Raw genomic sequence first — 12,613 nt, 5'->3', positions numbered from 1 at the left:
ACCACCATCTTGCAGTGAAGTGTCCCACTAATGTTCTCCCTCTGCTACCCCCCACCCTGTATTCCAGTATCCTAGTAGTACACACCCCAACCCCCTAATGCAATGCCTTAACTGTATGCTCCCCAACCCCCAGTGCAGTGTCCTAGAACTGTGTATCCTTTGAAGTGTCTGGTTGTTTTTAAGTAAGACCACAGTTACTGTTTGGACATCAGCAGCATATCTACAGTCACAATGTCTGTATTTTCATTTGTTTCATGAATCAGGCTCTGTGAGCTGCTATGCCTGCATCAAGAGTGAGGCTTTTTTCTGCTCTTTTGAATATGATGGTTATCAAACAAGATGTAGTGGATAAGATGACCCCAGTGCTATCCTCTGGTGCAGTCTTTATGCTGTAGCAATTACTTGGTAGTCGAGTCTTGATCTAAACAGAAAACAAAAAAAATGTATTTTTTTCTCACTGTAGCAATATGATATATGAGCCAGGCATTTTTTAACAGCTGATAAATTTGACAATAAGGTACAATTAGCTAAGCATCAGTTTTTACCAAACTGAACAATTTGTGAATAAATTAAAAAAGTTACTACATAAATATGACTTTTTGATAGTGACTTATGTCGTATGTAATACAGTGACAAGGAAGGTTGCTCAGTCCATAGTTGGTATATGCTTTTCTGGCTGATATCCTGGCACTTTTTATGGACATCGTACTGGAGTCCACTACAGCAGCACAGTGATGTAAAGAGGCTTTGAGCCACTTCTTATATGGCTGTACCTTGTAACCAGCAACTGTGGGAGAAGTGACAGCACCCCAAAGTTTTTTGGCTTACGTACCTTCTTGTACTTGAGCTGTCCTGTGTGAGAGCTGTTTTTCTGATCATGGTCTATCTGTTGTTCCAGACAAGTTAAATTAACCTTGCCATGTCTAAGTGCAACACTAAATGTTGGAAGTAACAGGAAAATCGAATAACTCTTACTACGCACACCAGTACTTCATGCGTGCATGTTTATACTTGCAGTTTTTAATTTAAGAGTTATAAAATGCCTCATCTTCAGGGTTTCCTCAGCTGTTTATGTTGCATAGTGCATTTTATGTGAATATCTGTGATTCCTTGTAAATTATTATTATTGATTTATTTATTTTAGTTTCTTTTCATGTGTACGCTAGTCCTGGTTGGTTTTGATAGGTATATTCATGTTAGACAGAGGGAATGAGGTCTGTTTGTAAACATATAAAGTCCCTTGGGCATTTATACACAGGTTACATATGTAGGGGATGGGTAATTAAAGGAAGTGAGTATTCAAGGTCTGTGGAAGATTGTTTCAAATTATAATGGGGGAGGGGCATGTTATAATGTGCTACATGCTTATACGTCTAGTGGTCACATTATGCATTTCAAAACAAAATATGCAAGTGTCCTGTTCAGCTATATAAAATGGGGTACAAATAGAATTAGAAACTGATTAAAATAAAGGCCCTTATCACGTACCTATTTGTACATTTACAAGTATGTTGCAAAGTTCTTTTTCCTGCATTTTCCACAAGACAGTATAATTTATTCTTGTTGTATTTGTTTGTGGAACAAGATTCATTTTTACTTTTATTTCTATTTAATTTTAGGATCGGGAGAAGGCTCAGGAAAGATCATTCAGAGATTTCCATGTAAAGACTGGACAGATGCTTCTTTCCCACAAGGAATAGAGTTGGTATGTTTACCATTCTGCATTTTTCAGAGTACTAGTGCAATATGTGGTAGCTGCAGAGTGTTAATGGGTGATGTGTTCAAAGATGGCATTATTGTGTAGAAACTCAGTTAATATGAAATAATTGTATATTATAAACATTTTCACAGACTATATTCTGGTTAACTTCCTTGAACAACATTAGAGCACAGTTCATACATAGCTGTTTAAAAGGTGCGTGAGAATTTATTCCCTATTCTCAGGACAATTATATAACCAAGTCATATCACTCCAGCTATGGTCACAACTGTATAACAGAGTCACTACTTGTCACATTTCATATGGCAGTGGGCCTGCAACTAATGGTGTTTGCAAATCTGAATCACACAACCTTTAGAAAACTGAACATGATTTCAAGGATATTTCATTTTTCCCCTCTGTGCAAGCCCACAGTTTAACTTGGATTGAGGTGATGATTTTTTTCTGAACTTTATCCCTTTTGTTAACAAGAGTATTTAACCAGAGCCATTTCCTGAAGTTGTAAGTTGACATGAAGTTCATTTCATAAAGCACCAGTGACTCCGACTCATGATCTTGTTTGTCAGATGGTTCTTAGGTAATGAGGTTCATAGCTTAGTACTAGGCTGTAACTGCCCTTTTGGCCACTTTAAGCCAGACAGTTATCCCCATCAGTGCTTACAGTTAATCACACCTGTTGGAGTTTGGATAATTACTAGGATTAAAAAAGTAGATATTTGGAGGAGACCCATTGTTTGGATAAAACATTTAGGAGCTGCCTCTGACTATTACAGGGGATGTTCTGGGTAAATTTCCTGTTTCACATTCAGTGATCAGAGTTATGCTTGAATGTGGTCAGGCTTTCGATAAGTGGATGAGGAGTCTGTTCCAGAGAAAATGATCCTCTTCTAATTCTGCCTGTCCCTCCAAACTGTTTGTTAATGCTGCAGATGAGGTTTAGGCCTCTGGATCAAGTATTTCTGATACTATTTGACTTGCGCTGATATGAAGCAAGTCCCTCAGTAATGAGTCGGAGGATGCCTTCTATACTAGACATATATCACCTCTTAGCAATCTGTAAGAGACCAAATATAGCTGTAGGGCTATGAGGCAGTCCATGTAGGACATATTGTTTAATTCCTACATACTTTTTGAAAAGTATCTCTGTGGGCATTCCATTTGTCAGGAACTTGCCAAAGGGGGCATTACACTCAATAATTGGCATAATGAGGGCTACATAAAGGGGAACAGTGCCATCCTTGTATCTAGAAGCAAACTTCTTTTATTTATGAGCTGTGCCGTAAAGGAGGAGTTCCTTACCACAGTGGACATGTGTGGACATGTATGTTGGTGAAAGTTAAGTCACTGTCCACATAAGTTCCCAAATCCTGAGCTACTGGGTCAAATCTTAAGGGTGTGTTATCAGTATGGTAGTTTCCTGGAGGAACTGACGGTCCGGAGGAGAAGTTAATGCATTTTTTTACATTAAGCTTTAGTCCCCGAGTCTGGCACCAGTTATTTGTTTGTGGCAAGCCTTCCTATAGGATGACTGAGTTTTTTGGGGATTCAGTCACTGCTCCTAGCTTGCAGTCATCTGCAAACATAGATGCTGAACAGAAGAATTCCATGCACCAAACCTTGGGGGGACTCCACCGGCGAGTGGTGACTGTTCTTTTTCTGGATGCAGTTTCCACAGTTTTGATAGTTTGCATCCTGTCTGGAGTTTGTTCCTAGTTTATTAAGCTTTTCTACTATGCCTAAGTGGGGGATTGTGTCATAAGCATTGGCCAAGTTGAGTTAGGCAGTGTGTACTGTTTTACCTTCATCCGTTGTTTCTGTGACCTTTTCAAAAAAGGCAGGACTTGCCTTTGACAAATCAAAACAGAGATGAGTCCAGTGTTTGGAAGTTCTATATGTCCTTATTGATTAACTCCATGATAATTCTTTCCATGGCTTTGCATATGAGGCTGGTCAGACTTATGGGAATATAATTCCTTGGGTCTGTGGAAGACCTCCATTATGCAAAGGAATAATTGCTGCTGCTTTCCATTCGTGTGGTACAAAGCTGGCATGGAGGTTAAGGCTGAGCAGTATTTTCAGGGGTGTGGCTGTATTGTGCTTCATGCTATTCGAAATGCATCATGGGATACTGTCAGGAGCCACTGATGTAGCATTTTTTTCTTTTGATGGTGCTTTTAGGACTTTATTGTCAGCTTTAGTGTAGGGGACATTTTTGCAATCAGCTTGATGTATTGCCATTCTCTTGAGATTATGGACATAACTAAAAAGGCCTTGCGAATATCCTTTGTCTGAGTGACTGTTTTCACCTTGAACATGGCTTTGGTAGATTTAATTAAATACCTGAGTTGCTTGTTTAATTTAATAATAAGAACTCTATCACTCTGTGTATACTGTTGTTCTTCCTTTTAGCTTTATAACCTTTTCCTTTTATTGTAAAGTTGTTGATATTAAAGTTCAGTGGGGAGTTGTTGTGGTACTCGCTTTTTTCTACCAGGTACATCTGCATCTATTCAGTTGTTTAAATGCTGGTATACTTTAGAGGTGTATATTTCCACATATTCAGTACAGTTATTTGAATCTTGGTAATCTATCACTTTAGAAGTCGACATTTTGTCTTGGTGAACATTTTAAAGATACCAGGGGTGGAAATGGTAAGGGGATTTACTTTTGTTTCAAATGAGATGGCTTTATGGTAAGACCTAACTAGTGTTGAAGATGTACAAGGAAATGGTGCAAGTTGTCCTCAGTAGTAGGAATAAGTTCTAAGATGTTATTCACCCCCCAGTGGGTACTCTAAGTAGTTGCTTCAGGGCAATTATATTGGCAAAGTCCAGGAATCTCACTGCTTGTCCACTAGTGGTGGTGTAGGTTCCCAAGACTATAGTTGGGTAATTTTAGATCACCTATGAAAATGGTATTGAGTTTAATACAGAATGACTGTAGTTATTGTAGATAGGCATTGTGCCTTTCTTGGGTCACTGAGGGAGTTGGCCAATATGTTTCTGTTGGTGACTTGGACATGAAGCTCTAGTGTATTGTTGGTTAACCATCCTTGATGTGAGTCTCTTCTGAATGAAGAATGAAACATCTCCACCTTTTTTCTGTTCTGCAGAGTGGCTGGTCTAAAAGTGTAGAAGGCATTATATAGAATACTTTCCACCATTTTAAACCATGTGTCAGTCACTACACAAACGTCTACTTCCTCATTTGTGAATAGGGTTTGTAGGGAGAGGAGATGTTCTTTGTGTTTCACTGTTGCAGTCATTACATTTGGGTAATCTGCTGGCAGGTTGCCCACAGTCGGCCTGAATAACAAAGTCTTGGGTCTCTTCTTCCATGACGTCAGGTCATCAGGGGTATAAAACATGCAGCCAACACCATTTTAATCAGTCTTTCTTGCCGCGGTGCCCGAAGCAGAAGCAATTTGCAAGTGCCGGTCAGCCGACTCCTGAAATTTTCATTTTCAAATTTCAGAACTGAACAACCTAAAGCTAAGTACCCCATTGGAGAAACATTTTCTTGCTCCTTACCGATGTCAGTAAAAGTTAATAATTGTATTACTTGTGGGAAGCAAATACCTCATAAGGATTTTCATTTGTACTGTATTCCTTGCCTAGGCCCTGACCACAACGTACCTTGCTGTCGGTTTTGTGCTAAATTTAACCAACACTCTTATTAAGTGTCTGTATATTTTTGCTTCTAAATATTTTGGCTCAAGATTTAACTATCCAGAAATGTCGTCGGTTAGCAATCTGACTACTAGAATTCACAAAAAACACAAAGAAAAAGACAGAGACGGACCGTCAAGGTCCAAAACCGGTGAAGATTCTCCTAAGCCAGTCACCAGTACTCAGTGAGGTGCTTTCGCAGCCCCTGATGCCCACTACTTTTTATTCGCAGGCCTCTACCAAGACCCATTCAGAGTCCGGTATGCCACGAGACACTTCAAGTATTGAACCCGCGGATGTCTGTCCCTTAGATAGGTCCGGAGCTGCTGAGCAGGCACCGGCTTCTGAGGGTGTTTTCAGGCCTAAAGATTTGTATATTAAACTGATGCCATCATCAAAAACAAGGCCAAAACCATCTTCTATGTCTAAAAAACCGACGCATGGGCCACATGTTCAGGCTCCTATGCCTAAAAAACAAATGATCAAAATGGCTGAGGATTTAATTACCTTGATCAGGGGTTCCCAACCCCCTCCTGCTAAGAGGCCTAGGCAAGGCACTTATTATGAACCTTCAGATCAGGTTTCCATTTCTTCTAATTCCTCTTCTGATCAGGAATTTTCTATTCCACCTTATGAGGACTCTGAAGCAGAAGAATCCATCCTTTCTGCTTCTCCTCCTGAGGATTTTTCTTCTGGAGAAACTTTGCATACCTTAAGCGAACATTTTCATTGGGAGAGTCAGGATTTTTCAAAATCCAAAAAGAGGCTTAGGGATTTCCTTCTTCCTCAGCATAGGTGTTTGGCTATACCTCCTGTTTTAAACATTGTTGATGATGTTTTCTTAGAATCCAGCATGGCTCCTGATTCCCTGCCTCCGGCTCCTAGTAAGCCAGACAGATATTACAGGGTTCCTGACTCTCACCAGATTCTTTTTAAAAACACTACTGATGATGCTGAAACAATTTCTCAGGGTCCCAAGGGTGTTAAGGCTTCTACTGCTAAAAATCCCACCCCTTCTGATAGAGACTCCAGGGTGCTGGACTGATGGGATAAGAAGGTTTACACGTCTGCAATCCTGACAATCAGGGCTTTAAACTGTCGATTTCATATGCTTAAATATCAACAGCATGTCATGTGCTTACTGAAACAGAAAATTATGTTGATTTCTGACTGTGTGGAAAATAGTTATAGGATTTATTGCATTCAGCTGAACAAGTTGGAAAGCATACTTTGCAATGTGGTTTTGATTCCTTGGAGGCCTCTTGCAGGGCCACCGTAACTGGATCTGTGATAGAAGGCATGCTTGGCTCAAGGAGCAAAATCTGCCTGATCATGTTAAAGCAAAATTGTTGGATGCTCCTTTACAACAGGACAGTCTATTTGGTAATAAGGCAGAAGAAGTTTTGAAAAAGATGGAAGACAAAGCTAAATCTGTGCAAACTGTAAAATATTTCCTACAAGTGCAGCCACCCAGGTTCAGTAGGCACTGGCCTACTAAGAAATGGTCCTTTCCAGTACCCAACAGAGCCGCTCAGGTCAAACCCAGACATTCCAAAGGCTCCAGGTTTCAGTCACAAGGAACTTACGGAACAAAACAATGGGGTGCCTCCACCTCCAAATCCTGAAGTAGCAGGGCACCTCTCTGCGGTAAACAGTCTCAATGACTTTCGTCTGCCATTTCCAAGCACTTATCTTTTGGCAGCCCCTTTGGAGGGGAAACTAGCACTTCATGCACAAAATTGGCATCTAATTACCCAGGACAAGTGGGTTTTAAATATAGTATCCCAGGGATACAGATTTCATTTCCACACGTTGCCAATTCCAAACGGATGGCCAGATCCACCTCCAAATCAATGGGCTGAGGCCCAGAAACAAGTTATGTCCCTCACGGATATGGGGGCTATTCAACCAGTACCAGAAAAGGAAAAAGGACAAGGTTTTTATTCAAGACTTTTCCTGGTACCCAGAAAAGACAAATCATGGCATCCAATTCTGGACTTATCCATTTAAATACTTTCCTGGACATTCCAAAATTCAAGATGCTGACTCTACAACAGTTACTGCCTATGATGGGCAACGATGCCTGGTTGGTAACTCTAGACTTAAAAGAGGCTTACCTGCATATCCCAGTCAGGGAATCGTGCAGAAGATACCTCCGCTTCAAAGCAGGCTGTTTGCATTACCAGTTCTCTGCACTGCCCTTTGGCTTATCTACTGCACCCAGGGTCTTCACAAAGTGCCTGGCACCAGTAATTGCATTTTGCAGACAAAGAAACATTCAAATTTATCCTTATCTGGACAATTGTCTAATTCAGGCAGAAAACAGACACTCTTCTACAGCATCTGGCATTTGTAAAAAGGCTTCTAACATGCATAGGGTACACCATAAACGAAAAGAAATCACAACTGGTACCCTCTCAAATAATTACATTCCTGGGCCCAGATGGCTTACCTCATGCCAGACAAACAAATTAAATTGATGACATACTTCAAACAAGTGGCCACAAAAACCCAGCTATCTGCAAGACAAATTCTGCAGGCCTTGGGGTTCATGGCTTCCTGCATTCTACTAATTCCATATGCAAGACTGCATATGAGGAAACTTCAGTGGTACCTAAAAAACTTATGGAGTCAACATTGTCACAACATTAAAAACAATGATTCCTATCATTCCTTGCCTGCAACATGAGTTCCTATGGTGGGCAGAGGCCTGTCACCAAAAAAAGGGACTGTCATTCATTCCACCCCCTGCCACCCAAACTCTGACTACAGATGCGTCAGATTATGCTTGGGGAGCCCATCTGGCAGGGAGATGCATTCAGGGTGAATGGAGCCCAAATCAAAAGCAGCTACATATCAACCAGAAAGAAATGCTAGCTGTACAGAATGCTCTGACAGCCTTCAGGGACTTTCTACTTCCAGGACATCTACTGATAAAGACGGACAACACCACAGTTATGTGGTACATAAACAAGCAGGGGGGTACCCACTCCTACCCCCTTTGCAGACTAGCCATGGCCTTGTGGAACACAGCCTTGACTTACCAAATACATCTACAAGCTCAATTCCTGCCAGGAAAGCAAAATACTCTGGCAGACGAACTAAGCAGAAATCTTGTGGACCCACACGAATGGAAACTGGATCCACAATTCTTCAGCATGTTGACATGAAAATGGGGGAGCCCAGACATAGATCTTTTGCCTCTGCCCAAAATTATCAGTTGGACAAATTCTGCACAAGAATTCATCACAAAAAAGCTTGGAAAGTGGATGCTCTGTCCTTCAGCTGGAAAAACCTATCAGTCTATGCCTTTCCCCCCTCTGCCTCTGCTCTCCAAGGTTTTACTAAAAGTCAGACAGGAAAAAACGAAAATTATTCTGATTGCTCCAGACTGGCCTCGCCAACACTGGTACCTGCTCCTGCGCAATATGTCACACCTTCCTCCGTGGTACCTACCTCAGACACCTTACCTACTTTCTCAGCAGAACTATCAAATTCTGCACACTCGGCTCCAAACTCTGAATCTTGCAGCATAGCTAATCAACTAATTTCACCAGTCACATCTCTCAGTAAACCTGTTGTGGATGTCATTTTGGAGGCTAGAAGGCCTAGTACTAGAAAATCTTATGCTGATAAATGGAAAAGATTCTGTGCCTGGAACCAAGCACAAGGAATAAACACAGCAATGCACAATATTCCACAGATTCTGCAATATTTAACTGAGATGCTTCATAAGGGCCTATTTTTTTCTTCTATAAAAATCCATGCCTCTGCCATTTCAGCTCTTTACAACACAAAGCCTCCTCTCTTTTCTCATGCCCTGCTAAAGCAGTACCTCAGAGGGGCCAAAAATTTGAGACTTCCCAGGAGAGCACTAACTCCTGCATGGGACCTCAATTTTGTGCTGGAAAAACTCACCCTACCTCCTTTTGAACCAGCTGCTACTGCAGACATAAAATTTCTCTTTTGGAAGACAGCTTTTCTTTTAGCAGTCACTTCAGCTAGAAAGATTTCAGAACTACAGGCTCTCATGGCAGTGGAGCCTTTCATTATCTTTTATCCGGACAGGGTGGCCCTCAGGACGAATCCATCCTTTATGCCTAAGGTGGTATCTAGTGTGGCTCTTAATTAGACCATTCATCTGCCAACTTTTTTCCCAAATCCACATAACAAGGGGGAGCGGATTCTGCATTCATTGGACATACACAGACAACTAAGATTCTACTTAAACAGAACAAAATCTCTAAGAAAATTGAAGCAATTACTGGTGGCATTTGCTGCAGGGGCAGAGGGAAAGGCTATTTCAAAGCAGACTATTTCAAAATGGATAAGCCATTGTATTAGTTTCTGCTACATGCACCATGGTAAATGTGTCCCCAAGGGGATCAGAGCCCATTCCACCAGGGCTGCATCTACTTCTGCAGCCTTTCTCAGAGGGGTTCCTACCAGAGACATTCTAGAAGCTGCTACCTGGAGCTCAGTTCATACATTCACCAAACATTACCATTTACTTCTCTTTTCTAAATCCAGAGCAGGCTTTGCCACTGCTGTCCTGCAGGGCCTTATAGCTGCTCCTAATGCTGTATAATTCCATCCTCCCAACCATAGCTTTGGGATTCTACCCAAATGTAATGACTGCAACAGTGAAACACGAAGAACATAGTACAGTTGTGTACACTTACCATAAATGTAGATGTTCAAGTGTATTCACTGTTGTAGTCCTGGTTACCCACCCGCCAGCCCCCTATTTCTCTCTTATTATACCTCTTCTTTCTTTTACTATGCTCAAAAGCCTTTTTGGTGTATTTGCTTTCAGTTGGAGGTATATTTTTTGTGTTCAAAATTACATGCATATTTATATAAATATATATATATATATATATATATATATATATGTATATGTATATTTTTTTTTTCTCCCCATTTGGGGGGCACCTGACATCTGGGGCAAGAAAAACTGATTAAAATGGCATCGGCTGCATGTTTTATACCCCTGATGACCTGACGTCATGGAAGAAGAGACAGCAACCGAGGCAGGACCCAAGACTTTATTACTCAGGCTGACTGAGGGCAACCTGCCAGCAGATTACCCAAATGTAATGACTGCAACAGTGAATACACTCAAACATCTACATTTATGGTAAGTGTACACAACTGTACTTTTCTTGTCTCGTAACATTGATCAGTAAAACTTTCATATTTTCCTTTGCTTGTTTTATCATATTGGTAGAGATATCTCATTGCCATTGAGAATAAAAATACACTATGAGGGTGGATAATGTTTCTGCCAGTCATAGGTACTGTATGTCAGTCATGTCCTTCCAGGCTGACAAGTATTGGACCCCCTTCAAAAGCTATCCCAGTTGTTGAAGTCAGTAGGTATTATCCTTGGAGAAGATAGAAAGCTGCTCAGTGCTAGGTGCATACCTGCCTGGAACACACAGTCTGAGAGCTCCCTCATGTGTGTCATCATGTATTCCAAGGAGGTGTATCTCAAGTCACTGACACCCACATGTACTGTGACAGAGTCATACCCATACCTGTTGCTCAAGGACTTGAGTCTGTGTGATCGGATGGATCATTGCACCAGACAGACAACTTGCAGTCATTCTTTCCTTGCCTAGCTTGGTAAGTGGTACATCTGTGTTTTACAGTGGAATCATCTCGGTCTAGAATGTTTGGTTTAGTGGATGCCTAGTATGATGGGTATGGTGTGTGGTATGGTATGATGTGTAGCTTGAGGTGTGTGGTATGATGTGTAGTGTGAAGTGTGTGGTGTGGCATAATGTGTAGTGTGGCATGATGTGTAGTGTGAGGTATGTGGTGTGGTATGATTTGTAGTGTGAGGTGTGTGCTGTGGAATGTGGCTAGATGTGATGTAGGATAATGTTTAGTGTCTGTTGTGTGGTGTGTAGTGTGGTATGATGTGTAATGTGAGGTGTGTGGTATTTATTATGTGGTGTGGTATGAGGTGTAGTGTGTGATGTGGTAGGATGTGTAGTGTGAGGTGTGTGGTATTTGTTAAGTGGTGTGGTAGGATGTGTGGTGTGAGGTTTGTGGTATGTGGTGTACTGCTGACGATCCTGATGTCCAAGTTGTCGGTGTGTGAGATTTTGACCTCCAGTGCCATTGTGTATGTACTTCTCTCACACACTGTGTTATGCTGTTTGAGTAGTAGATGGTCATCATAAAACATGAGAGAATTACACATTTTTCAGAATATGCCTATCTCAGTCAGACTGGCTGTAGAAGTTATAGGAAAGTGCTGGTCTGTGGTTTAGATAGGAATGATTTACAGGACTTGGGGACTTTAACTGCACTGAACTGGGTTGGTGCTGGGATACAGGGTTACATTATTTAAACTTGTTAATGAGCTGTGAGAGGGGTGCCTAATTTCTTAGGCTGAGATGTACAGATGTATTCTAGGCAGGCTCTGCTGCAGCTCATGGTGTGATTTGGTTTGCTTGTCACTAGTTACTCAAGTTGAGATTGCTAATGTTGTATGGCTTAGGAAGGCTTCCTACAGAGAAAACTGATTTTTTGTGAGTTGTAATGGTGGCAGTGTGGTGAGCTCCACTTTTTCTTCTCTTTTGGATGAAAAATCTCACATTTCAAGGCAGGCAGACGTCTCTTCATCCAGGTGCAGTGGTTCCATATCACCTCTGGCTATTTGATAGTTCAGTGTGATAGAAACAGGATATTTACTAGAAGTCCTTCATCCTCCTTTACAGCGTTATGTTCCAGGTACAGTAAAGTTACAAAAAACACTTTTACAAAGAATATTAGAATTGGTAACCAGATGAGAAAAGTCATGAGGTCAATACTACTAACATAAAAATTTCAACAAAACACAAATTAAAGGTCATGCTGCTTAATGCTAGGAGTCTAAACATGAAACTGCACTGCATTTGCAAACATTCTTAACCCTGGAAGATGCTGACATTTTGCAGTCACAGAAACCTGGTTTAAAGCTGTGGAGAGCACCCCAGCCTCACCTACTTATTCATCCTATCATACATTCAGACCCCAAACTGTGGGCAGCAAAGCCAAAGGAGGTGGGGTTTCAGTATCTATTAAAGACACATACCTCCAGGCTGGTCAAACAGTATGACACACAGGAAACACTCCAGGTGCAGTTAACTGATGACAAGAGCCCTATTCAAATCATAGCTAGCTACAGGCCCCCCAATTTGACTCGAGATGACCACTCCAGCTATCTGGACCT

General features: G+C 41.3%; 1 protein-coding gene across 1 annotated transcript in view; it reads left to right on the top strand.

Annotated features, from left to right (window-relative positions):
- SBF2 (SET binding factor 2) overlaps positions 1 to 12,613 on the top strand; it is a 3,151,758-nt gene that overhangs the window by 499,595 nt on the left and 2,639,550 nt on the right. Inside the window, exon 2 of the mRNA XM_044058929.1 lies at positions 1,620 to 1,705. Coding sequence (XP_043914864.1) covers positions 1,620 to 1,705 — 86 coding nt within the window. The remainder of the gene's footprint in view (positions 1 to 1,619; positions 1,706 to 12,613) is intronic.

Source organism: Protopterus annectens, chromosome 17.part0, assembly GCF_019279795.1.
Source record: "Protopterus annectens isolate FY-2018-M chromosome 17.part0, PAN1.0, whole genome shotgun sequence".
Classification (NCBI taxonomy): Eukaryota; Metazoa; Chordata; order Ceratodontiformes; family Protopteridae; genus Protopterus; species Protopterus annectens.
Note: the sequence above shows the minus strand (reverse complement) of the source record. Positions and strands in the feature narration are given on the sequence as shown.